The sequence below is a fragment of the Lissotriton vulgaris genome, chromosome 2_1, assembly GCF_964263255.1.
Source record: "Lissotriton vulgaris chromosome 2_1, aLisVul1.2, whole genome shotgun sequence".
In the NCBI taxonomy this organism is placed as follows: Eukaryota; Metazoa; Chordata; class Amphibia; order Caudata; family Salamandridae; genus Lissotriton; species Lissotriton vulgaris.
The window spans coordinates 950,474,141-950,502,110 of NC_141687.1; the positions used below are offsets into that span (position 1 = coordinate 950,474,141).

Genomic DNA, 27,970 nt, shown 5'->3' on the forward strand with positions numbered 1-27,970 from the left:
CAGACTCACAGTTGCAGCCACACTGCCAGCCTAGAGTCAAGAAGAGGATACTCTAGCCTAGACTGTCCTGGTATTGGGGAGTGACAGGGCTCTTTGCAGACTACTAAACCCACTATCTCAGATGGGGGCCTTCTCATGAGAATGAGGCACACAACAAGAGCCCAAGTAAGAAGCAACTATAGTGCTATGGAAACTTAAGAGCAGTTCAGGAAATCCACATACTCTACAAATGGAGTCCCTATAGAACATGAGCGACAGGAGCACAGGGAGACAAGGGACGTGGGAACATATGGCAAAATAGATTAAGAGGATAGTTACCCAGACCAAATTACAATAAGAGCCTCACAAATTTGCCCGGCCTACACAAATCAAAACCCTTGCTCTAAAATTACAGATTCCCAATCCATCAGCCTAGAGCCACCTTAACCATTCAGCAATACAATCATCCCAAATTCAAGCCAAATAGCCTTGCCCAAATTTTCTGGTAAAACCTAGGAAAAGATGGTCATATACAAGAATACCAAAACTCTAAGTAGATGGACTGACAACCGGTATGTGCTAAGCGGAAGGTCAAAAGGCCCCTCCCCTCAAACACCCCCCCCCCCACACACTGCAATAAACCCAATAGACAACCCTTAAGAAACTCACTCAGGTTGCAGGCAGATTACAATGACTCTACTCCCCTTCAGAATGCAATGACAGGGAAATTTAATCCACAACTTAAAACCACTCATACTAAACTGAGTATGATCAGTCCACAAAGAACTTGAGAATATCGACAACTGCAGAGGCTAGAAGGAACAGGGCCAAACAACTGTCACATATGAGATTTAGAAGAACCATGTAAAACGTAAAACAACTCACAGGCGGTATAAGGAAAGTTAATTGAGGATTAACTGTGATATACATCTTTACAATCAGCGCACACGTTGGTCCAAAGACCATACATTTTGGCGCTGCTTTTTAAGGTCGAGCCTGAGTAGGCTGCACATGCACAGTTTCGCTGGCGAGATTTAATTAGATTGAGGAGCTTTCACTAGCGGGCTTTAAGCCCCGCCCCTCTTTCCCAATGGCCAGCGTCACCGTTTATGCTTAACAGTGGCCAGCTATTGAGAAAGAGGTGTTGATGACATACACTTTTCTCTTTTTTGGCCGTCCCATTTGGACGGCCTGGCCTGACTTCCTTCTAGCGTAAAAGGTTTGTTATCTTCATGGGGCCAAACACATGGCCCCATAAAAACCTTTTACGCCTGAAGGAAAGCAGGCCGAGGCCGTCCAAGTGGGACGGCAGAAAAAGAGAAAACTGTCATGGCGAGCGCTTGTTTGCCTGAATGGCTTCAGCCCCGCGTTTCAGATGAAGGTTACAGGCAATATTTATGGCTGGCTCACCCTCGCGTTATCATCGCACGTCCCCCTGCCCCCACTGTGTGCAGGAGCTCGGTACCCTGTCACAAGACGCCATGGACCACCACAGTACATGGCTATGGTGCGCACAGATGATGCTGGAAGTCACTACAGGCAGTGAATGTTATGTGCTAATGTACATACCACATATGTATCTTGTTGGTAATCTGTGCAGTTGTAAAATATTCGGCTTGGGCGCGTTTGTGAACTGTGCCGTGAATAGGGAATGCACCCATTAGATTGAACGCATGGATGATACATGTATGCATGGTACATTGTCATGATACTGGATTTATTATGTATGGTATATCTGTCTGGTAACCTAACAAGATGCATTTTGTGGGTGGATGGCTGCTATAATCAGGGTGCGTTGTGCCGCTGGGCCCGGTACTACTGCACCCACTGCACTATTGCCAGCTACGCTGCTGCCCGATCGTAGCCACACTTGTGATTTTACTGTGTGGGCGCGCGCAGCACCCAACGACCCACGGCTCCGTTCCATAAACAACCGCCACCAGGCAAAACGATTTCAGAGCAGGGCGAGGGTGGGTGCAGGTAGTGGAAAGGCCCCCAGTGCAGGTAAGGACAACGTGGCTGGGCCTCGGACTCCCTATCTCAATACCTCGACCAAATTAAGGTACCCCCACCGCTTATTTTCTTGTGCGTGTGGTGGGGGCAGGGGTGATTGTAAGTGTGTGTGGGGGGTAAGGAGTGCGCATTGTTCCGCGTCTGGGGGGTAGGAGGTGCAGTTAAATGATTGAAAAGGCTGCCTGTCCTGCCACAGTGGCTGAATTAAGACCCGTCCTCCTGCTCCCCTCCTCCCACCCCCTACCTACCGCGCCCTCAAAACTCCCCATACTTGGTCAGCCAGGGATGGTGCCGGCTTCACAAACAGGATCTGCATATCTCAGAGAATCATTGCGGGGTGTGAGTGAGTGTTGTGGAGGGAGGTGCAAACCCTGTTGACAAACAGTCAAGGAGAGTGTTTAAACCCCACTTTGTAAGGAGCACAAACAAGATGATAACACTGGGGGAAGGGTGGGGGGCTGGGGCGGGCAGCACGGGCTTCCCTGGGTCGATAAGTCTGGCAGAGAAGGTCAAGGCAGTGTCTGGCATCTGGTTTCTCCAAGGAGGGATCCCTCCCAGTCAGGAGCCCAGGAATGCTTTCTAAAAGCGTGTCGAGTCGGTCGGCGTGGGGACCAAATTAGGCAAAGCTTCGGCAGGGTGAGTAAGCCCACACCGCAGAGGCACCAAGATACAGAAACCAACCGAGGGGCAATTCGTGCCAAACTGGGCCTGTGACACCCACAGAAAAAGGTTTATGGGCGCCTGACCTACCCTCCACAAGTCGCTGTGCTTTGCGTGGTTTCTCAATATGCTGATCTGGTATGAAAAAAAAATAAAAAAGAAGGGGGTGTCAAAAGTTGTTCTTCGGCGTCTGGTGCAGATGAACACCACAGTTGCCTAGCCTTTAATACACCTAATGGCTCTTTCTTCCATCACCACACACTTCCTTGCCCTTTAATTCACTTTTTTCGGTTCCTTTCATCCCAGTTTTTTTAACTTTGTCACCGTTTTCCTAACTTCCTCTTCCTCTTTTCATCCTTTTCTGCCTTTGTTTTATTTTCCCTGATCTCAAAGACCACCTGCAATGTAAGCACTGCAGGCATATTAAGTTATCCAATGTCAGGTGCGAGTAGCTCATCACCTATTTTCTTCCTTTTACTTCTGGGACTTTGAGTCCCACAGTCATTAAGAAAAAACCTACTAGTGTCCATATAGAACTACACGCGTTTTGTTGGTTATCGATTATTACAATCTTTTAATGGTAATACTTAAAATTTAATAACATTATAAGGTTGCATATAATGAGTTTTAGGGATATAGGCCTAAAATTACTCAACATTCTTTTTTTTATATTACCGAGATGTTAAAAACACTCTTTAAAGAACTGACAACACAAGCCCTGCAAACCAGGATCTTCATGAAATGCAACAGGTCTAATGCAGAATATTCCCCATTATATTCAAATAAGAATACAGATAAGATAACATGGGGGCCACAATACTTAATTTGTAAAACAGTAAGTGCTAGGGCACAGATTTTTTCTCAGAAGCCTGTGACAAATGCCATCAAAGGTAAGTCAGGGATGCTGAATACCAGTATTGTGTAGTCTTGATTCCACTTCATGACTCTTTACCTCCACCACACACTCCCTGCCCCTTTATTCCACTCCACACACTCCCTGCCCCTTTATTCCACTCTTTCAGGTTCTTTCCATCGCTTTCCGTCTGACTTTTCCTCTTTCTTTTCCCCTATTGATTTTCTCTCTCTGTTTCTTGTTCTTGGTCAAAGTGTGAAGAAGAGAAATAACTAACAGTCCCAAAACTGAGTGCTGGTGGGACCCACCTGCAACCACAGGCTCAAATTAAGCACCAATTGTTGCATGAAATGTACTATTTGTATTCCTTTTCAGCTATGGACATGCTATAGTGCATTGGTGCACTATACTTTGTCTGAAAGAGGCACTGTAATATTTAGCTCGTAAATAGTTCATTAGTTTACCCGTGTAAGATTGTGTTCTCACTTCACTTTATATTGGTTAAAAAAAATAAGAGTTGGCTAGCAGGGCAATGAATTACAGAAGTACAATTTCAAGACAGCAGGTAAAATCTAACCAAACTAGGAAAATAGAAAAAAACATTACCAACTAATAGTCACAGCTGGCAAGGGGACCATAAACCTGCCCTTTCCTTTCATAGCTAGGGTCAGGCCACTCCGAACTTAAGAGCCATCAATTCCCTAATACCATAAGTGTAGTAGAAGTGGCATCATACCTTATAGGGAGTAGTTTCGGTCCTGTGACACCAGTTCTGTAGTAGGGGTATCTCGGTTATAGTCATAATCTAGTGAATAGTCCCGCCCATGTGCGTGGACCCCGGCAATCAAAAATAATCTCTTAAGTTGTCAAATCATGCAGAAACTGCAAAGACACTTAAGAGAGAATTTAAAGACAAATAATGCAGCCTATATCCACAGGCTACACTGTCCAGTACTTCAACTAGAAATTCCACCAAACAAAACCACACACACAACACAGCCTGCCCAGTTTCTTCCACAGAGAAACTTGCCTCTACCAGTAAAAGACTCTGGAATGATAGAAAGGCATGGACAGACAAGCCCCATAGGCTGCCATTATGTGGCTTAAATAGGATACTGTGCCTTTAAGGCATTTGAGAGAGCGAGAGCGTGTACGCTACCCCGTGTGCTGTTCAAATTGTACTCGCACTGTGCTCATTGTTCTGGGGGCATTCTGCGCTCTGCTCTGCTGAGGTTCTTACCTGAAGGCAGGCAGGCAGTTGCAGCAACGGTACATAGAAGCGCTAGACTCGTCCCTCCTTCCCGCCTCGTTCTGACGCCGGTGACTAGCACCGGTCGAGCAGAGGGCGTGGAAGGTCCGAGCCAGCTACTTCCGGCAGGTACGTGCAGCGCTCTAGTTGTTGGGACGCTGGGGGGGGGGATATAAGGCGGATGTGCGGACGAGCGCAGCGGGCGCGACGAAGGCGCGCCGAAGTTGCGCCTAAGTTAAGCCAGTCTGCGCCCGTACGCGGGCTAGGGCTAGTCCCTATGTCCAACGGTCGGGGCACAAATGGTGGAGCAGGCAGGAGCTGATGGCTCTCCGCAGCACCATTTCCAACTCATGTTTGCATAACATGCGAGTGGAGGACACCATGGTCTGTGAGCATTGCCACTTCTCCTATGACTCTGGCAGGGTGGTGGCTTCTAGAGACCACAACCTGGCCTGAGGGCCTGCTTAACGTACGTTCCCTGCAGAAACAAACTAGATCTCTATGATCTACTCACTGAGAAACAGTGGGATCTTGTGTTTCTCACAGAGACGTGGTTAGATGAATACTCCACCCCTGATGCCTTAGAGGCGCTACCAGAGGGCTATATAATGCTTAGGCAAGATAGACCTACTGGTAGAGATGGGGGCATCGCTATTGTAGCCAAGCAAAGCCTACGATGCCAGTTAGACTACAGCCCCCATCCTGGGCAGTGAGGAAGGGAGCTTCACCATCACAGTTAAGGAAGGATGCACGCTGAAGTGTCTTCTGATTTATAGACCCCCAGGCCCTATGGCCAGGTTTGAGGAGAGTCTGGTACAAGGCATTATGGAGGCTGCGCTGCGCAGAGACAAGTTCCTGGTACTAGGGGATCTTAATTTACATCTGAATGACCCCATGGACAACGCTGCCAGGGACTTCTGCCAGACGCTGGGAGCCCTCCAGTTCAACCAGATAGCAGGTGATCCCACTCATCAGCTGGGCCACTTGCTAGATCCCATATTCGTCAACTGGGGAGAAGTAGAAGCCGTGACTCCCATTCCGATCCCCTGGTCGGATTATCATCTGGTACCATTCTCCATACGCATCTCAGGGGCAAGATCGCCGGAGCCTGCCCCATTGTACCACCCTAGGCAGAGATGGGCTACATTCTCCCAGGCTAAATTCTGTGCGCACTAACCAGAAGGGGGAGTCCTGGGGGGGATGATGCGGATACTGCAAACACCAACCTCTGTAAACGCATCACCGAGGCACTCGATTGCACGGCCCCACTCCCACGCTAAATCGGGCGGCAGCACACAAAAAACAGCCCCGTGGTATAGTGATTAGCTTCGAGTTGCGAAAGTAGCACTGAAGCGTGCTGAAAGACAGTGGCGAGGGGCTTTTGCTGCAGATGCTAAGGAGATCTACCTAAATGAGAGGCGAGCCTAGCATGGGCTAATCAGGAAGTCCAAAGTGGCATACTATGCCATCAGGATTAGTGAAGCTGGGAACTCCACGAAGGAATTGTTTCTGCTCTATAAAACTCTCTCGGGTGGGAAACCAGCCATCGCCCCTGACGATTGCTCGGTGGAATCCTGTGATAGGATTGCAGACTTTCGACGAGAAAGTAGCGAAAATGTACTCAGCGTTCCCCAGTCACTCCACCAGCGTTCGACACTGTAGCTCATACCACCTTGCTACAGTGGCGGGATATCTGGCGCTGCACTCAAATGGATCCAATCCTTCCCGACAGGGAGAGGCTTTCAGATTCGCCAGGGAGAATGTTATTCCAGGGAAATCGGGTTGGGACAGGGCGTGCCCCAGGGCTCGTCCCTGAGCCCCACCCTATTTAATCTATATGTCTCCACGGTGGCACCTATCGTCGAAAGCCATGGTCTGCGCATAGTGTCCTATGCTGACACGCAGTTGGTTATCTTCCTTTCACGCGCACCCAGTCTTGCGGTGGACAGATTCAGAGCTTGCCTGCAAGAACTTGCAACCTGGATGTCCACCAAGTGTCTCAAGCTAAACGGCAGCAAGACTGAGGTGCTCGTGGTGGGAGGTAGTCCATCTGTTTGGTCATCGGCGTGGTGGCCCTCATGCTTAGGCGAAGTTCCAACACCCTGTCAGGAAGCCAGGAACCTTGGAGTTTGGCTTGACACGGACCTGTCCTTTGGTCCTCAGATAGGCCGTGTGGTGGGTATCTGCTTCAGCGTCCTAAAAAGTCTGAGGAAGGTTTTAGATCTCCTTCCTACGTCGGCCCGTAGGACGCTGGTGCATGCCCTCGTCACATCGCGCCTGGATTACGGCAATCTGCTGTACCTTGGAGCCACCAGTAAGGCAATAAACCGCCTCCAGGTGCTGCAGAATGCGGCAGCCTGCCTGTTTCTGAAATTTCCCAAGAGATCTGCTTTCAAAGCAGCCCTTCAGACCCTTCACTGGCTCCCAGTGAAGAGTAGGGTCGAGTTTAAGGCCCTCTGCACCTGCCATCGCATCCTCACTGGGAAAGCACCAGTACCGCTTCAGAGTCTGGTCACCCGATACGCACCCATGCGCGCCCTGCGCTCCTCCTCCTACTAAAGGTCCCCAGGATAAGAAAGGCTCGCATGGGAGGTAGATCTTTCGGTTACCTGGCGGCGAAAAGCTGGAATGCCTTACCTTTGGACCTTCGCTTGGAGCCATCTGAACTTGGCTTCAGGAAGAAGCTTAAAACCTACCTATACACACGGTAATCCACCTGACCATGCGGCCCAGCATTGCCTACTCCACTTGCCGTAGCGCGGGGATACGCCATCTGAGCGTAGCCAGGCGCTTTATAAAACTCCCTTAATAATAATAATAATAGGGAACTCTCCAGAACTTTCTCCCAGTATCCCAGAATGCACAGCAGGTCCCTTTTACTTTCAGTTCTTTTTGAAGGCGTAGCATGCCAGACCTGTAGCATTCCTTACATGAATATCTTTCTCCAACGGGGAGGAGGGCGGGCGCTTATGACTATAACAGATACCCCTACTACAGAACTGGAGTTACAGGACAGAAACTACTCCTTTTGTAGTAGGGGATCTCTGTGTATAGTCATAATCTAGTGAATAGAATGGCAAGCCCATCCCCACACCAAAGCGGCGGTGGAGGGAAGAAAATTAACACCACTATTGCGCGAATGAATTCCGCAGCGAAGCCTGCCCAACCTGAGCATCTGCCCTGGCATCAGTGTCCAGACAGTAATGCTTAGCGAAGGTATGGACCGACTTCCAAGTGGCCGCCTTGCAGATCTCTGCAATCGGAATATTACGGAGTAAAGCTGTCGTGGCAGCTTTTCCCCTGGTGGAATGAGCCTTAGGTTTACCCCCTAAGGTCTTATTAGCTTTTTGGTAACAACTGTATGCAGGACACAATCCACCTAGAGATGGACTGCTTAGAGGTAGCAAGACCCGCCCTGACCGATCCATAATTGTCTGACCTACGAATATCTTTGGTTTTATCCAGATAAAATTTCAAAACCCTCCTAACATCCAGGGAATGTAGAGACCTTTCCGCTGGAGAAGAAGGATTCTGAAAAAACGTAGGCAAAGTTATGGTCTGGTTGACATGAAAATCAGAAATAACCTTGGGAAGAAATTTAGGGTGAGTACGCATAACAACCTTAGCAGCATGAAATACAGTATAAGGTTCTTGGCAACAACTCCTGAATTTCACTCACCCTGCGGGCCGATGTAATGGCCACGAGGAACGCCGCCTTCCAGGACAGGTGCTGCAACGAAGCCTTATGAATAGGTTTAAAAGGCTCCTTCATCAATCTGGACAGCACCACATTCAAATCCCATGAAGGCGAAGGAAGCCTGACAGGAGGGAACACTTTCTTTAAGCCTTCCAAAAAATCTTTGATCACAGGGATCTGGAAGAAGGAAGTCTGTGAAGGGCATTTCCTGTAGGCAGTTAATGCAGCAAGATGAACCTTAATGGAGTGAACATTAAGGATGAAGTCTTCCTTGCACGTCGTCGGGTTATAGTTTTTGGACTGGCACCAGATACAGAACCTCTTCCACTTGTAAGCATAGGAGGTCCGAGTGGAAGGTCTTAGACTCAGTATGTCCATACAATCTTCGGGCAGATTCAAATGGCCATCAGGAGCCATGCCGCAAAACTCAAAGACGAGAGGTTGGGGTGCAACATCTGCCCCCCGAACTTTGTGAGAAGGTCCGGCCTGCACGGCAGCCGTATGTGAGAAAGGGGAGACCGGTGAAGCAGGTCCGTGAACCACCACTGTCTGGGCCATTCCGGGGCAATGAGCATCATCCGAGCCCTGGACCGGGCCAGCTTGATGAGTACCGCCGGAATCAGGGGAATGGGTGGAAAAGCGTACAGAAAGCTGTTCGACCAGTTGATCCATAACACATTTCCCAGCGTCCCCTGCTGGTAGTACCTGGAGGCGAAGTCTCGGCATTTGCTGTTTTCGGCGGTGGCGAACAGATCGACGTCTGGTGTCCCCCACCTTGCGAAGACTTCTCCTAGTACTTCGTCGTTCATGTCCCATTCGTGGTTTTCCTGTATAAGTCTGCTCAGCGCGTCCGCCTGAACATTCTGCACACCTGGCAGATTGGTAGCAGTTATCGTCAGTCCTCTGGCCAAAAGCCAGTGCCAGATCGCCTGCGCCTCCTGTGACAGAGTGCGTGATCTCGAACCCCCCTGCTTGTTGAGGTAATACATCGTGGCCATACTGTCCGTCTGTACAAGCAGAGAGTTGGTCTAAATGGACGGAAGAAAGGCCTTCAGTGCCAAGTGAACAGCTCTGAGTTCCAGGAAATTGATGCGATACGTGGCCTCCATCGGGGACCACGTTCCTTGAATCTGCAAGTTTCCGAGTGCGCCCCCCAACCATGCAGAGAAGCATCCGTCACAACAGTCTTCGTTGGAATGTCCTTGTGGAAGGGGACCCCTCTGAGGAGATTCTCCGCTGAACACCACCACTTCAGCGACTGAAGAGCGTGCAGAGACAGTCGTATCTGGTCGTCCCAAGATCCTTTCCTCTGATCTCACTGGTCCTCCAAGCACTCCTGCAGCGGTCTCATGTGCAATCGTGCGTGTGGCGTCGAAGATAAACGAGGCCATCGATCCCAGTAGAGAAGACACCGTCCTCACTGTTGTAGATGGGAGTGGTCATAAGAGCCTGAGCCTTACGAAGGAGTGATAATCGTCGCTCCTCCAAAGGAGACACGCTTGCTGACAACGTATGGATGGAGGCTCCCAAGTACTGTATGCATTGGACCGGAGTCGGGACAGACTGACATGTTGATGTGCAACCCCAGCTTGTTCAAGAGAACGCACGTCTTCTGGAAGTGCTCAAGCTTCCGAGAAGGAGGAGGCCTTGATCAACCAATCGTCCAGGTACGGGTAGACAAACACCTTGTTCTTCCTCCGGTGTGCTGCTACCACCGCCATGCACTTCGAGAATGTTCTCGGCGCAGACTTTAGTCTGAATGGGACTACTGTGTATTGATAATGATTGGCGCCGACTTGGAATCGCAGGAACTTCCTGTGTTTGTGTGCAATGGGCACATGAAAGTACGCATCCTGTAGGTCTATAGCACATAGCCAGCCTCCCTGTTGCAACCGAGGTTAAATCTGATGCAACGACAGCATGCAAAACTTCTCTCTGCGAATCCATTTGTTTGCCTGTCGCAAGTCCAGAATGGGCCTGAACTCGTTCTTGACCTTGCGAACCAGGAAGAAGGACCAGGAGTACAGACCTCTTCCTCTCTGAGACAGAGGTACGTCTTCTATCGCCCTTTTCCTTAACAGGATATCTGCCTCCACCTGGAGCTCGCGCAGCTGGAACTGCGAGCGTGGTGGAATTGCTGGAGGCGGGCTCGTGAACCGAAGACTGTATCCATTGCAAACAATATTCAGCACCCACTTGTCCGGAGTAATTTTTCTCCACTCTGCCAGAAAAAATTGGATGCTTCCCCCTACCGGAGTGGGTAACTGACCCGGGTGAAGTAAGCGCTCAAGGCCTAGACCCGGCCGGGCCTTTGGTCGCTGGTGATGACTTTTACCCGCCTCTGCCCTTCGGGCGTTTCTGGAATGGCTTACGGACTGCTGTTGTTGCTGTGACTGTCCCGAAGCTTGGCCACCGAACTGCCGTTGGAACGGGCGGTACGATTTCTTAGTCTCTTTGAGCTTTTCTAGACCCACAGCCGTGAGTGTCTCTGCCTCCGCCTTCAGGCGGGCCATTTCTTCATCCGCATGTTTCCCAAATAGGGTTTAGCCAGAGAATGGAAGATTGGCAACCCTTTGCTGTGCGTCAGGTTTCAGTGACGTAAGGCGGAGCCAGGCATGTCGTCGCTGGTTAATCCCATGGCAAAAGCCATGCGCCGCCAAGAGGGACGAGTCTGCTGCAGCGCTGATAATCTGATTCGCTACCAGCATCCCTTCATTTAACACTTCCTGGAAATCTTCCCTCTTCTCACGAGGTAAGTGTTCCGCAAACTGCTGGAGGGAGTCCCAGAGGGCACTGTCGTAGCGTCCCAACAAAGCTGTGGCACTCGCAGCCTTCATAGAGGTCGCCGATGTTCCACACACTTTCCTTCCAGCAGAATCCATCCATCTAGACTCTTTGTCTAGGGGGACTGTGGATGACGGGATGGTAGCATGCTGTTTGCGGGCCGCCGTCATGGCTGCGCCTGTTAATAGGACATCATGAAACGCCACCAGATCATCAACCGGCGACAACCTTGTGTCCGGCGATCCCGACAAAGTCGGAGAGTAGTCCCTGGTCCCCGAGGACCGCGAGTGCGAGTGCGAGCGAGACGTGTGGATGACCTGTTGAGTGATCGCTCCCTCCTTCTGGAGCGAGAGCGCGACCTCCCGGTCCGTAGGTTTACGTGGAGGCATCTTCCGTGGCCTATCCTGGGGTCTTGGTCTAGGAGTCCCCTTAGGAGGTGTAGGAAGAGGAGGTAGTGACACCGATCTTGGTCGAGGAACAGGAGGTATCTCCGGCCTAGGGGCAGGCCCATGAGGCGGGAGCGGTGGTGGTGGCTGTCCAGAGGGAGGAAGTTGTAATAGAGGAGGGTTGACGGGAGGATCCTCCTTAGGTACAGGGGGAGGAGGCGTCTTCGGCCGAGGTGGTGTATATACCAGCGAGTACACCGAGCCCAGTGATTTGTTCGGAGGAGGGGACTGAGAACCAGCCCCTCCAGTAGGTGATCACCGTCTCCGGCGCCCTCCACCAGACTCAGCGTGACTTCTGGCGCCAGAACTCCTTCTGCGCCGCTTCAGGGAGTGGGAACGACTCAGACCTCTTTCTCCTCGACTCCGAACTTCGTTTTTCCGGTGTCAAATGTAGCCTCCGCGACTCTGGCGTCGAACGTCGCCTCCGCGACGTCGACCTCTCCTTCCTAGACGCCGAACGCCGCCTCCGCGACGTCGACCTCTCCTTCCTCGACGCCGAACGCCACCTCCTCGACGCCGTCAGCTTTCTCGAGGTCCTCGATGCAGCCGTCCTAGACGGCAACCGGCGGTATCGCCTAGACGACGAGCGCCAGCGGCTTCTCCTTCGACGTCGATAGCTCGACGCCGAGGTCGACGTAGACTCTGTAGACAGTGGTTTCGACGGAGGTCTAGCCAGGCTCTTAGACGTCGAATCTTCACGCCGTCTCGACCCGGAGCCCCGGGGTGATGGGGAACACACCGCCGTCATCCCTCTCGACGACGTTGATGCAATCGACACCGACGGAGACCAGGACCGTTTGCTGGTCTTCCTGCCTCTGGGGAGCCCCCAGAGGCCTCAGCAGAGGCAGAGGGAACCTTCCCATCCTGCCCAGACCCACCTGCAGCCTGTCCAGGCCTTGAAGCCTAATCTTCAGCCTTTCCCTCAGGGTCCTTGCTGAGAGAGTCTGGCAGATGTCACAGTCTTCAGGGACATGTGCTTCAGGGAGACAAATAATGCAGACGTCATGTGGATCAGTCTTGGCCTTCTTCCTTCCACATGCTGGGCATTTGTCGAAAAGAGCAGGCATTTTAGAGCCCTAAAAAGCCTGAACAAACCCACAGGAGAGAAGGGAAACACCAAGAATATAAATTGTAAACACTTTTATTAAAAAGTGGACTTGAATGCAATAAAAACCCTTGAACAGGGGGGAGCTCAATGCCAGGGTCCTGTTACCAGGAGCCGGAAAAAAGAACTGAAAGTAAAAGGGACCTGCTGTGCATTCTGGGATACTGGGAGAAAGTTCTGGAGAGTTCTCTTAAAGGCACAGTATCCTATTTAAGCCACATAATGGCAGCCTATGGGGCTTGTCTGTCCATGCCTTTCTCTCGATCATTCCAGAGTCTTTTACTGGTAGAGGCAAGTTTCTCTGTGGAAGAAACTGGGCAGGCTGTGTTGTGTGTGGTTTTGTTGGATGGAATTTGTAGTTGAAGTACTGGACAGTTTAGCCTGTGGATATAGGCTGCATTATTTGTCTTTACATTCTCTCTTAAGTGTCTTTGCAGTTTCTGCATGATTTGACAACTTACAAGATTATTTTTGATTGCCGGGGTCCATGCACATGGGCGGGACTATTCACTAGATTATGACTATACACAGAGATCCCCTACTACAGAATAACGGAATATAACAGACACCACACTTAATTTTACCCCTGGTCTGCAAGACAGATCTGAGAGTAAAGCTTTCACTTGCGACATGAAATACTAGTGTGACATGCAGATCACAAGTTTCAATACATGAAGGGCTGACATTTCTGTATCCTTAAGATAGAGTCAGTACTATTAACCTAGGTAAAAATAATACTTTCAAGCAACGCACCCAATTATGTGATTCTGTGGCCACAGCCTTCTCATAATTATGGATTTGCCACATTTGGCACCTAATTCATAATCCGCTGCATAGTCTGCAGCGTTTAACAAAACAATTTGTTTCTAACTCAAAGGATCAAAAGTTACTAAATAGTGGCGAAATGTGTTTACATGCAGTGAAAGACCCTTGGCAAAAGTTATCTAGTCATCTTTCAGTTGCTTATTTCTGTATTTGGTTATTAAACTGGTACAAATAAGGTGAAATCGTTGCCCAGACTGTATTGCCATGTACAACAAGCATTTACAATGCAATAGGTCTCGCATTTGCAAAAGTTAGAGCTATTGGTATTGTAAATGACATACCTGTTATTTTTGTGTAGGTTTTGAAAACAGATCAATATCATTGTCATTTACAAATTGCAATGCAATAGGTCTCATATTTACGCGAGTTTGAGCTATTGACATTGCAAATAATGCATTTTAGCTAGGTTTCAAAAACCAAAACCTAAATAAAAGGCATTGCATTTGCAATGCCAATAGCTCAAACTTGCGTAAATGGGAAAACAGTTGCATTGCAAATGCTTATTTTGCTTGAAATCAATGGAGCCAAAATATCACACTTTCACTGGCCTTTTGATTGGAACAAGTTGATATACAGAGAGGACATGGACAGTCATAGAAAAAACTATTTCAAATGCAATTTATTTTCTTGTGGTTTGTAATTTAAGATCATTCTACAAGCAGCTGCATTGGCTATTTCTTAAAGTCAAATAAGTAAACTCAGTTTGCAAGCAGAAAAGAACATAAAGCACATCTTTTTCTGCAGAACCATGAACATCGAGAGGTGTGTGAATAGGTGAAGAAAAACGCATCAAAGGGGCACGATGGGAGTAGAAAGGGAGGGAAGAAATTAACTGTCAGGTGCTATGAGGCCAGGGAAAATGTGCACACTGCTTATGTTCCCCCTTACGACCCCCACCCCACCTTACAAAGTGATTGGGTTTTAACGATTCTGATCTAACAATGTAATCCACCAGAACTAGGATATACAAGACTTGCATATTTATATAGGCATTGTTTTAAATGTTCATGACAGAGGATGAAGATTTTTTTTTTTAAAGACATGAACCTACCATCGATGTTGAGCATCATGTTCCACATGGCAGGACGAACAGACTGATGGAAGCCGAACCACACCTCCCGGCCGCCTCCGAGTGGGTGGTAGTAACCTTCGGGAGGAGAGAAGAACGAACGCCCCACTGGTGTATACCTACAGAAATACGCAATTCAAATGTTTATGCTGCTTTGGGTTCTAGAATTAGACAGAACAGAAGTGGGAAGAAGGGTATAGAAGAGCGTCCGCCTACCTCATTGAAGGGAGATGTCTTGTAATTACATCAAGCGCCTGCACAGAGTCTTCTGGGACCTCGCTGAGGTGCCCAGACAGGGCTTCCAGAAGCATCTGCAGGCTGACCACCGACACCCACTGAATGGTTACCTTGAACGTTTGATCCTTACCTTCCCCTGGAAGTGTCACTTCGAGGTCAACCTGAAAGACCAACATATTATAGTCTTATAATAGAATAGTAACACTTCAGCAGTCATCTGTTCGGAGGTATAATATATCACATAAAAACAATGCAAAAGCTTTAGAAACTAGTCAATAAAGCAGTTTTGAATTTTTAGCCTTATCGGCTCAAGTCTTGGGGGGGATGAGGTGAGCCCTTCTCGATTGATAGGGACAGGGTTGTAAGCTTTCGCCCCTGCTCTTCGCCCTTGAACGACTTGCGCAATGGTTGAGAATGGACGCCCAAGTGAGGATGTTTGAATGGGCCCCGGCTGTAGAAGACCAAATTGTTTGAAACACAGAATAAGTCCTCGTCTACCTGGATGAACCACAAATCCTTCAAGTGACTGCTACAAATTCGAGTGTGTATGGTAGTGTCTCAGGACTCCAGGTAAAAGTGCCCCAAATAGTGGATATACCTGAATGGTAATGCTCCTCATATGTCTTGCGCCAGGATTCTGTATATTGTTGTTGTAATACTTTATTCGATAACAGAGTATCATATAAGTAAATACAAATTCATCACAAAAGATAAAATTAGATAAAAACAAGTTACAGGATATAAAGCGTAAAGCAAGTTTAAAAGCCAATTAAAATACACGTCAATGGTAAAAACAGGTCAAGTCTGGTTTGTTTAAAATAGATGCTAATTAATAAAATGCTAGTTAATATAATGACAGTTATACCATTTGATGTCCTACCCCATTCTCAGTTGAGCAAGCTTTGCATGCATTTGCCATGCTTTCCCCAGAAATTTTGCAACTCCGCAAATTACCATCATGGATGTGGTATCTGTTAAAATGCGGAGGGCCACTGAATAATGCCTTGTTCCCAGTTCTCTACAAACTGGTCGTAACCATCTTCTTCTGGGGCTCCTGTACGCCTTGCAGGCAAACAAAAAGTGAGCAAGGGTCTCAGTGGGATTTGAACACCCCGGGCAGGTAACTTGATGGTGAGAGGATCCTCTCCAGCTTCTAGTAAAGGCATTCAAGGGTAGGGTTCCATATCTCAATTTCAAAAACAATGTTCTGTCTCTCGGATTACTAATAAAATCAAGAAAGGGTTCTAGCTTCCTCTCAGTATTATGGTCCAAGAACTGGTCGGTTAAGAGGCCCCCCTTTGGATTTTTCAAGTCTCTAGCTTGAAACCACTCCCAGTAGAGTTTCTTGATGGTTTCCTTCGGGGGTGGTAACCGAGAGGTCCACTCTTCCCTTAGTCCCAAATTGATCGCCAAGTCCCTCAGTTTTTTCAGCCAGCCAATCTTCATTGGGGAATTGACAGTAATAAGATCAAGGACAGCAGCATAGTTGGCAAGCTCCGGTGTCCTAAGGCGTACCCAATAAAGTAAAGGCCGAAGGCCAACAATGTCTTTAAAGGAGTAATGGTTTTAAGGGAGTGGAAATGGGGAGACACACTAGCTCTCTCAGAAACGTATTCTCTACTTTAATCTGATCTGGCACTCTGTCGAAGCCCCAGATTTCCGACCCGTATGTTGCAGCAGCCAAGACCTTACCATCATAGCCTGCTAAAGCAGGGCTAATGGGTCTGCTAGAGGTCGCACGATGATCTCTAGAGATTGCTCCCACCACTCTCTTGAAGCTTAAAAGCATTTTAGCTACGTGGGAGTCCCACTTCATTTTACAATTTATCCTGACTCCCAGGTAGTCAAAGGCTTCCACTTCCTCTAATAAAATGCCATTAAGGGAAACATTAATCCTCCTAGCTTTTTTTAATGCCAGACAGCACCATCAATTTAGTTTTGGAGGTGTTAATTGTGAGCCCACGTTCTTCACAAAAGGTACTAAACCTATTTAATAGTTTCTGGAGACTAGAGGGGGTTTTAGACATAAGGAGGGTGTCGTCTGCAAAGAGGAGGGTTGGTATCTTTTCACCCGCCAGGGTCGGGGCATCCACTGGGTCCTCCCTCAAATGGTCTACCACCCCATTTATAAAGAGGGTGAACAGGGTGGGAGCTATCACACATCCCTGGCGGACCCCCCTCTGTACTGGTATTCTCTGTCAGTTTTCCTGCATTCCCCAATCTGATTCTCGCATAGGTACCATCGTGCAGCCTTTTGATTAATTCTAGGAGGTATTGCGGTAGGCCCATGTCAAGCAGCACCTGCCACAATTTAGCACGCGGTACAAGATCGAAAGCAGTTTTAAGGTCAATAAAGGCCAGATACAACGACCCCTTGCCAATGGACATAGTTTTCCAGTATGTTGCTGTAAATCTGAAAACCTGGTCCATTGTACCTATTTTCTGCCTAAATCCTGCTTGTTGGTGCGTTAATAGGTCTCCCTCCACTAACCAAGCCACCATTCTAGAGATCAGGACCCTGCCAACCACCTTTTGAATTACATCAATTAAACTTATTGGTCTGTAGTTGGCAGGATCCTCTCTCGCCCCCTTCTTATGTATTGCGACCACTTCTGCTCCTTTTCAGGAATCTGGGACTGTATGGCCCTGTAGCAGGAGATTCATCAGGTGTAAAATGAGGTTAGCCCAAACAATGGGGTCATGTAGAATTAAATCGCCAGGTACATCACCCGGCCCAGCAGTCTTTCCAGGGGCTATGCTATTAATGGCTGCCTGAACCTCCAAGAGTGTAACGGGGTCATCAATTTCAAGAGCCGTGCTCTCTGGCTCGGGGTTTGGTTGGACAGCCGGAATTTGATCCGCACCGTCCTCATAGCTGTAAAGATTTAAAAAGTGGAAAAACCATTGTTTTTCAGTTATATTGTTTGGGACGGAGTCAGTTGCCCTTCTGGTTAGTTTGTTTATTAAATCCCAGAAGAGAGTAGAGTCTTTTAAAAAGGCCGCCTTTCTGAGTTTCTGCCAGTGATCCTTCTCCCATTCCCATTTTGCAGATACCGTGATGTTTCTATATTCCCATCTCGCTAACCTTACGGCCAAAGGATCTTTTCCGTAGGGCTATAGAGAGGGCTTTTCTCCTTTCTCTGCATTTTGCGGTGAACCAGGGATTACCACTTTTATATGCAAGATTCTTCCTACCTCTGGTCCCCTCAATTTTAAAATGGGAGCCTATGATATCTATAATGGCCTTGTAAGATTCACTGAGGTCGAACCCTGGCATAGAGTTAAGCATGGGGTTAAGAAGGGAAAGTTCCACTGTCTTAGATAACACCTGGAAAGATATACTAGACAGCAGTGGCGGCTGGTGACATTTGAAAGTGGTAGGGCGTAACCTTAATTACCATTTCACAAACCCCCTGGGCTGTTGGAGATGCTGGTTTGTTTGACAGAGCTATTATATATGCAGCTACCCATGCTGTGCAAATGCTTTCCATCTGTGGCAGGCTTGGATTATCCAATAGTAACAGAGTGGTTATGCAGAGGCCTTAGGGGACAAGCAGAGGCGGGAAATTAGGGGGTCTCCTAGGGAAGGCCCAAACCGGTTGCAACAGACAGGGTAAATCACACGTCAGCTTGTGCCTTATAAAGGCTAGTAGGGCTCAAGCAAAGTCTACTGCATGTCAGTTCTGTGCCTCTGAAGCAAATGTAGGACTGGGGAAAAGTTAGTCAAATGTTCAAGCTTGTACCTCTGAAATGCCTTTATAGTGAGCGCAGTGTACATAGCAGTGGCCACTGATATGCACACATTTGGGAATTCTGAGAAGGCTACCAGTTCATCACTACTGCCCTTCGAGAAATCTAAAAAGAAGCACAGCCCACTTCAGCTTGTGTGCTGGTGTTCACCAAGAACATTTCATAACCCAAGGTTGTGCATATTTCTTTACTCTGCTGTGTAGTTACAATGCTAAGTAATAATCTGCAATCGCTGGTTTTAAAATGTAAATTATATTTGAGTGGGTGAGATTTTTATTAAAGCAACCTTAATGGTGAGTGAGCGCTGTACAAAAGATGCCTAACACAAAATTTCTGAATGTGAATTTTGTCCGGCTGTCTGTCCGCTCGATATATTGCACTTTGATATGCTCGGTCTCAAGTGCAGCATTTGTTATTTTTAAGCCGTAGAGCACCTTGGACTGTTGCTCCCTTTCTCCGTCTGTGCTCCCTAAATCTAGGTCTCTGCTGGATCTCGCTGGGAAAGATCAGTGCCATGCAACGTTAATTCTAGAGCCAAGGCACATTTAAATCAATGCTTAGGCATTTTAAAATACACGTGAGTTCCTTTGCATTCACAGGTTGATGCTCCATCCCCTCGTACTGAGAGCTGGGCCAAAGGAGCGAACTAAATGAAGTAATTGAAACAACCTTTGTGCCTACGCCATATGACTCCACGGGAATGCAGCCGCCGCCTGCACCTACAGCATGGTGCGTGTGTTGAAATACACAGGTCAGCTCAAAGCGCTACAGCTCATTCAAGCAGCAGCAAAAGACACCTTTAATTTGACCTACTCGCTGGGCTTCAAGAATGCTCCTCAGACAGTCATTATGAAATACAAAGTGCAATCACAATTTCGCGGCCGAGGCAGACCTGTATCGCTGGCACTGTTTACCTTTGGTTCAGCAGGCTGAGGAGTACGCCTCTGCCTGAAGTGATTATAGAAATTTAAACGTAATAACTTTGCAAGGCTAACTTTTAAGCGCGAGGCTGCTTCAGGCTATAAACCACTATTTCCCGATAAGAAAACCTAGTTCTCTTTATTGACGTCATCCTGACCCTTAGGCCAATCCAGTCGCGGCCTGCATTACGGGGGAGGGGAAGGGGTGGAAAGGGGGTTGTTGCGGTGGAGTGGATGGGTGGGGGGGGGGGGGGGGGGGGGAAAGAGGTGGGATAAACAGCTTACCTTGGATTCGCGCTTTTTTCTTAAGTCCAGACAGACTCGAGACTTGCGACTCCCACCGTCGCTGCATTCGAATTCCTCTGGGCTGAGCTCGACATCAGGAAGGCGGCAGGCAGCCTCCCTCCCCTCCACAGCAGCCAGCGCTGTGATTGGTTCGGCCGGCTGCCCTACCGACGTCATTTCTCTCTGTATGCTGCAGCACAGCAGCATACAGAGAGACAGGGGGAGTGGGAGGGGTTACTCGAGGGCAGGGGGGAGCGGCTTGCCTGTTTGAGTAGCCTTTCAGGCTGCCCAAACAGACAGTATTACCAACAGTGGGCAAGCCGCGCCCCCCTGCCCTCGAGTAACACCGCCCACACAGGAACTATTGCTTTCTCGCCGTGCGAGAAGGCAAGGCAGAAACAAATGGTAGTTATTATCATTGTAATAATAACTACCTTTGTTTGCCTTCTCTCACGGCGAGAAAACAGGGGGGCGGCGCCCAAACGCCCCCATGGACCAGCCGCCACTGCTAGACAGTGTTTCCTCCTGACATGCCACCTTGTGCCATTTTAACCTGCGATTGCAGTTAGATGGGACTACTGTTTTTGAGGAAAGAATAGGATTTATGGGCTTCCCTTTAACTTCCCATCTAATGCCAGCGCAAAGTGGATTATGGTCACTGTCGGGCATCTGTTTAACCTCCATATCTATCACGTTCCCCCATAATCTTAAATCTAAGATGATATAGTCAATGCGAGAGGGGCCATTCAGCCTGTTAAGTGTCATAGCCCCATTGGGGTCCGAAGTTGTTCTCCCGTTAAGTGCCCAGAGGTTGTATTCTAGTGTCAGGGCATTAATATGTAGGGCCCTGACCGTCCATCTTTTAATAGGACTCCGGTTTAATAGAGGGAGAGTATTTCATATCTTCCTCACTAGATTCTGTGTATTGTCAACAACTGATACTGGTACCTGGGTGTACATATGACTGAAGACAATTGAAGAGCAGGGGACTGGACTTTGAAGCCCATACTTCGACTATCGAAAGATATCTGGGCCTGGGCGTCCCCTTTTTAGGTCTCGTACCTAAAGGCTGCGCTTGCGCAGTCTGGGGTCGGAGATTTAATGACCCTTAGTAGCGCTTTGGAACCCGCCTCCCTGCCCTGTCTCTCCTCCATTGGCTGGCTTCCTAAACGGAGGCCAGCCATTGGAGGAGAGAGCCGTCCCTCCAAAGAAGCTCAGTCTTTTTCGGATTTGGGGGCGTAAGTTTTGCTATTCTTTAGACAGTGACGTCGTCCGTCAGTCAGGACAGCTAAACACGCCCCCGGTCCCAAAAATTTTTGGAAGCTTGGGCCGCCATAGTTTCCTGGAACAGCCTCGCTGCTACTCCAGGCAAGTTGTGCTTCTTGTTTGTAATGTCATGCCTCCAGCCGCGATTAAATTGGTAATTAATGAGCAAGTCTTTGGCAGCGCAGAGCACATCCCGTTAATTTTCCCTTTTGAGTTTTTAGAAGTTGTCTGTCAGAAAGCATTGCGCCATCTTGTTCCGACCTCTTCGCGTGAAGCCACGGCGGTTTCATTTTGACAGCCATTAGTAGATCAGAGTAGTAATTTCACAGTATTCTGGTCAGGGTAATTACAGAACCAGGGCCTGCGCGGGGTTGGGAAATCGCATCCTCCGTCCAGAAGTACCAGGTGAGCTTCCTTGTGTTCACTGGGACGTTATGATTAGTTTAATTGGCTGCCCTTTAATTCTCGCCGCCTGGGATGTTTGCGCCGCGGCCTGCAGTGACTTTTCACGTTCACCGCTCTGACCTGCATTAACAGGACCTATTGAAATGGAGGGCGTTCTTTGAAGTGGGGTTCTTGGCGAAATGACACTAATAAATCGAAAAGAAGGTGGCTCAGAAGTAGGTTGTTAAACTGGGGCCCTTTAAACAAAAATAGCCATTCCTCCATTTTGGGGGGTAATTTGCTTGTGTGTGATAGGTGTATTTGTGCGCTGCTCTTATCTTCTGGACGTTTCTTCAGACACATCATAGTTTGGTTTTTCCCCTGTAGTTCTTTGCATTAAATATGTGTGTTAAAAATGACGTTTCTCTTGTTCATGATGTCCCCTCCCCGGTGAAGTAACTATGCGGAACTGCAGTCTTGCGTTGCAGCGCAGCCTTCGAAGTCTGCCCTGCTAATGAGAGGGCAGCCGAGGAGCTTTTTGGCAGCTACCCTGACTTTGGTGCAGGCTCTCATCCATGACTGAGTGACTGTCTATAGCGAACCCCGCCACCGTTTAGTGCGCCTCGAAATGCAAATAGTCTCTGGCCTGTTGATTTCTGAATGAAGAAAGCTGGCCTAGGTCATCCCCGCCCCGAAAGCCACAATGAAACCACATAGTAGGCCTGGTGTTCGGGCTTAACTGGTGGGGTGTGTCGGGCAGTCTCATTGCGCGACGTTCTTGATTTGACTTGAACGGAGATCAAAGTACTCCTTAAAATGGAGTATCTGTGGGAGAAACGGAGTCTTCGATTGTACTACAGTGCTAATCAAGCCATCAGTACTGTGCACAGGCTAGTTGCACGTTCAATGTGCTTCTCAATGCTGTCCCCCTCCGAAGCATTACCAATTACATGCTTTGAAGATACAATAAGGCGGTTTATTACGTTGGCAGAACCTTTGTGGTATTTGCTTTCCCTAAAACTTTATTCGAAATCCTTTAACTTTAAATTTGCATTTAAGTTCACAAATACTTATGTATCTAGTTCCTAAAAAACACATTTTAGGTCGTTGTAAATAGGAAACGTATGGCAGGGGCTAATTCAGAGAGGTCCGTGACAACTTTTTGCTTAAGAAATGAAGGTAAACGTACCAGACCAGGTGCAGGGGTGAAACGTGGACTTAAGACTTCAGAGATTGAAAAGCTTTCCTGTTTGGGTGGGAGAGAGACTTGCACTTGTCAGGCAATAGAAAGTATTGTGATGATGTTATTTGTTTGCACTATAATTGACGTGTGTGGAAAGTGCAGAAGGTAAGGCATTGTTGTCCTGTTGCAGAAGCGATTCTTGCAGGACCTCGTAGTCGTAGCCCTAAGGCCCTCGTCTTAATGAAGGCACTTAAGTTACACGAGGGCCGTTTATGGATCCCTTCCATTGAATAGGACTTCAGCGATTTTACTCTAAGACATTTTTGTGTGCATTTTAAACGTGCATGCATATCCCTTGACTTTATATTCCGCCCTATTGAAATATCCAGTTTACAGTGAAGGGATCACATTATGTTGCGGCTGCATTGAAAGCAGGATTCTGTTTTTGGGGGCGTACACCAGCTTTTGTCAAATAGAAATTGTTTTACAGCATCACGGTCAATTAATTTCTAAATAGTCTGACTCATGATGAATTATTTCCGTCTGGGCTCCGGCTCGGGGTGCTATACCTTCCCTGTGCTCAAGTGGAGGGCAGTGGGAGGTGGAGGCTGTGTTCTACAAATATAGAACATTTCTAATGAAAGTTACATTTCATTAGTACTGTCAGGGACAATGCAATGCTCTGAGCCATTGTCATTTGTATACAATAATGCAGACACCAGAGGAGCCAGTGGAAGTAAAAAAGGCAACCAACCTGTTTTATTGGAAGATAACTGTTCATTCTCAGTTAAGTGACTTTTGTCATTGTATGTTGGGAGATAGTATTCTGTGTTCTCTGCTGTATAAAGACAGGAGACATTACATACGAAGTTGTGAACTTGTCCTGTTCTGGTAACAGATGTGTGTGTACATGTCTGTCTGTCTATCTATATCATTGGGTGTTCACAATGCATCATTTTCTGTTGTTCCTATGAAGTGGCACAAAAAGGCATCTTTTGAAAATAAACCAGACTGTGTGTAATGGCTGGTCATGGAGGGAAACGGAAGGAGCTTTGAAAGTCCATAGGCTGTACTGCTCCCCAAATGACTGCTGACTCAGCCCAACAACAATGGATTATTCGAGGAAAGACAAGTCTGTCATTGTGAACGCGGCGTGCCTGATGGTTGCAGTTGGGTAGTGATCCCTTTTTATTTTTTATAAAGAGCTACGTCACACCTTTCGATTACTTCAGAGGCACTAGTAGTTCTTTCTCGATCTGCAGACATTTTTCACATACATGTAATATGTTTGCTGTTTGTCCGGAACTGCCCCCCAGGTTGGTGACTGCTCTTGAGATAGTAAAAGACCTGAGGGGTGCACTTTGGGTGTTTTTCGTTTTTTATTTTGTGCGGTTATATATTGTGCGTGCTAAAAGGTGCGCATGCGCAATTTGGAAGAGCCTGTTCGGTGGGTTGGCAAGGTTGGGAGCCGGAGGATGTGTGTGTAAGTGCCTCAGTTTCTCTTGCATCTGCCCCTCCGTTTGTGCCGTTTTTCTTGCCTCTGCCACCCTGTTTGTGCAGTTTTTCTTGCCTCTGCCACCCTGTTTGTGCCGTTTTTCTTGCCTTCTGCCCCCTGATTGCACTCGTTTTTCTTGCCTTCTGCCCCCTGATTGCACTCGTTTTTCTTGTTTTCTCTGTTACTCAGGAGTGCATCTTCTGTGGCCCTCCACGGCACGAAAGAGCAGAGGGTAGGGGGGCAAGGCCATGCCTTCGGCATCTATAGCTACCCTGTGTGTGCTGACCGAGATGGGTGATTGTCCTGCATAGATGGATTGTTTGAGAAATGTTGTGTTTACGTGAATTTAAAATACTTGCCGGGAATAGGTCTATTGATTTAGGAGCATGATGAGGATTGAGCAGCGCAGGGTTTAATACCTATTATTAAGCCCTACATTATTAGTCATATCACACAGAATGTTTTAGGAGATGTCTGACAGCCCACGCGGGCCCACCAGACTTTTGTCATCCTGTTTCCTCTGCTCCGCAAGCCATGGTGGAGTTGGTAAACGACCTCCTACAGCTGCAGGCCGTGGGTGCGTGGAGGGACCTGACGACCAGTGACCAGCTGCGGGCCGCCACCATGCTGCTCGACACCGTGGAGGAAGGGGCCTTCGTGCTGGCGGAAATAGTCCCGGAGAACACCGACAACCACCGTGAGTACCACTTCCGTCCCCTTTTAGAGTCACACAGCACGACGAAGGGAAAAAGCACACTCCTGCCTGGCAAAACTTAAACTGCACATTTTCTGACTAACTGAAAACCAGCAGCTTTGTAGTTTTTGTGAAAAATCTATATTGTGTAGGTAGCAATAGCGTTTATTGGTCCCACAAATGAAGCAAAACGTTTCTTTTGGGGGTCTAAAAAACGTTATCAAACCTCTTCCAAGTAGAATTCGTCCCTAAAGCATTACAGCTGAATGAGTTGATTAAGTGAAACCCTCAACACATTATTTGACTCACTTATGCAGTGATCAGCTAACACATACACACTGCATTTATGTTGTCTGTGTTTGCGTGCGTGGCTCTGTGTGTGCATGGCTCTGTGTTTGCAAGCGTGGCTCTGTGTGCGTGCGTGGCTGTGGCGCTGTGTGTGGCTCTGTGTGTGTGCGTGGCTCTGTGTGTGCGTGCGTGGCTCTGTGTGCGTGCGTGGCTGTGGCGCTGTGTGTGGCTCTGTGTGTGTGCGTGGCTCTGTGTGTGCGTGGCTCTGTGTGTGTGTGCGTGGCTCTGTGTGTGTGTGGCTCTGTGTGTGTGTGCGTGGCTCTGTGTGTGTGTGCGTGGCTCTGTGTGTGTGTGCGTGGCTCTGTGTGTGTGTGCGTGGCTCTGTGTGTGTGTGCGTGCGTGGCTCTGTGTGTGCGTGGCTCTGTGTGTGTGTGCGTGGCTCTGTGTGCGTGGCTCTGTGTGTGTGTGCGTGGCTGTGTGTGTGTGTGCGTGGCTCTGTGTGTGTGCGTGGCTCTGTGTGTGGCTCTGTGTGTGTGCGTGGCTCTGTGTGTGTGCGTGGCTCTGTGTGTGTGTGCGTGGCTCTGTGTGTGTGTGCGTGGCTCTGTGTGTGTGCGTGGCTCTGTGTGTGTGCGTGGCTCTGTGTGTGTGTGCGTGGCTCTGTGTGTGTGCGTGGCTGTGTGTGTGTGCGTGGCTGTGTGTGTGTGCGTGGCTGTGTGTGTGCGTGGCTCTGTGTGTGTGCGTGGCTCTGTGTGTGTGCGTGGCTGTGTGTGTGTGCGTGGCTCTGTGTGTGTGCGTGGCTCTGTGTGTGTGCGTGGCTCTGTGTGTGTGCGTGGCTCTGTATGTGTGTGGCTCTGTGTGGATAGCTTTTTTTGTAGGTGGCTCTATGTGTGGTGGCTCTGTCTGTGAGGGTGGCTCTGTGTGGGTGACTATGTGAATGACTGTGGGTGGCTTTGTGTGTGGGTGGCTTTATGTGTGTGGCTCTGTGTGGGTGTAAATGCAATAGGTCATGCATATGCAAGCGATTAAGCTATTGGCAATGTAAATGACAATGCCATTTATTTATGATTAAAAAAACAAAATGTCATGAGCAATGCCAATAGCTCTACCTTTAATAATGCAGAGACCATTGCATTGTAAATGCTTGTTCTTTTTTGTGAAGATCTGCCACGTTTGAGATGGTGGCCCTCCCACGACTAACTGCCCTAACAACTTCAAAACTATTCGCATCCAATCCTTGGAGCCTTTTTCATCTACACCAATGCAGTTCTGTGGATCTTTATCTGGAACTAGCCACCCCCAGAGTTGCTCTGAATAAATATTTCAAATTTACTTTTGATGGGGTGGTCTACTCTGAACATTAGGTCTTATTACAAGGTTGCTTGTTTGGTGGTCCTGGACGAGTGACGTTTGGTGGGTTTGGAGACCCGGATACTGCATTTAAGGGTGGGCAACAAGACACAGCGATGTGGGGAACTTGATTGGCGTGTTGGTCTGCAGGAAGCTTAGGCCAGGGATTTAGGTGCTGTAAGAAGCTGGCTCTTAATAGACTAATTCAAAATGAGATATTGTGCAAAGAGTCCAGGGGTTCCCTTATAAGTGGGCAGGGCTTGCTCTAGCAATCGTAAGGTGCTCTTCTAAGGGGTAGTATTGTCGAGCAGCCTTAGACCGATCAGAGGGGAGTGTTCAACATTCAAACATTTTCCACAATAGTCAATAAGTGAGACACTACTCAATTAAATGATCCGAGATAGATAGATAGATAGATATACACAGAATCAATTAGTTCAGGTGAGTAGGTTTTTCAAAATAAATACTTTTGAATTTAAAAAGTCAGTGCAATTTTCAGAAGCTGCAATGTTATTCTAAAAGCAAGTATGGCATTCAGGTACAGTACAGCAACTTAAAAGACCAGTCTACATGAGTTTAAGGTCAGTGGTGGGCAAGGTCCAAGGTATCACCAGTAGAACACCAGCGGCACTAGGGTGGCCGTGTGCAGGGGTGGAAACCGCATTGGGTGCCCAATGCTACTCTCCGGGGATCGGTCTTTGCATAAAGAGGCTGCAGGCTTGGACTGGGAGGCCAGTCAGGTTGAATCATTAGGGGGCTCAGGCATTAATGCTTAGGGACATCTTTGGACCTCTCCATGGGCCAGGGTCGATGTGTGCAGCTCTGTCTTCCTTCCATCAAGTTTCCCTTATCAGGAACAGTAGACTGGGCCTGCTTGCAGAGGCTGCAGGCGACGTCTGAAATTTCACTGGGGGAGACACCACAGTGGACTGTCTCTGGAGGACCTCGATGACACCGTTGACCCACAGACTCTGGCTTGGAGAAACAGGTGTAGTGGTGTCTTCAGGCATCTGGTTTCTGCGATCAGAATGTCCTCTCAGGTATCTTTGGTTGCCTGCACAGGGGCATGTCTGCTCATGCACATATGTCCTCACATGTAATGGAAGGCACCCTATCTTAGGGCTGTATGGGTTAATTACAAATATTACATGTAGTTTTGGAGGACATGACACAAGGATGTGTGTTATGATGTGTGTTCACTATTGTCTGCACCTACACACAGCGTGCGATGGCAGCCCTGCATGGGTTTGGTGAGGGGTCCCTAGGCAGGCCAAATTCATGCTGCAGCCCTTGGGGACCCCTCTTTAGTACCTCAGGCCCTGGGTACCATCTACTAAGAAGTTAGAGTGCTAAAGGTGTTGTCAATTAGGAGACAAAATTGTACCGTTTTGGGGAAGACCTGGAACTGGAAATCTGGTTTGCACAAGTGCACTTCTAGTCT

The 27,970-nt window shown here is 48.3% G+C and overlaps 1 protein-coding gene across 2 annotated transcripts in view; it reads right to left on the bottom strand.

Annotated features, from left to right (window-relative positions):
* The window catches only part of AGO4 (argonaute RISC component 4), a 464,331-nt gene that overhangs the window by 337,805 nt on the left and 98,556 nt on the right, over nt 1-27,970 (bottom strand). For both annotated transcript variants that reach the window (XM_086956500.1, XM_086956502.1), the window contains exons 4-5: nt 14,897-15,078; nt 14,663-14,799 (exon numbers count right to left, since the gene is read on the bottom strand). In XM_086956500.1, the coding sequence (XP_086812626.1) occupies nt 14,663-14,799; nt 14,897-15,078 (319 nt within the window). The remainder of the gene's footprint in view (nt 1-14,662; nt 14,800-14,896; nt 15,079-27,970) is intronic.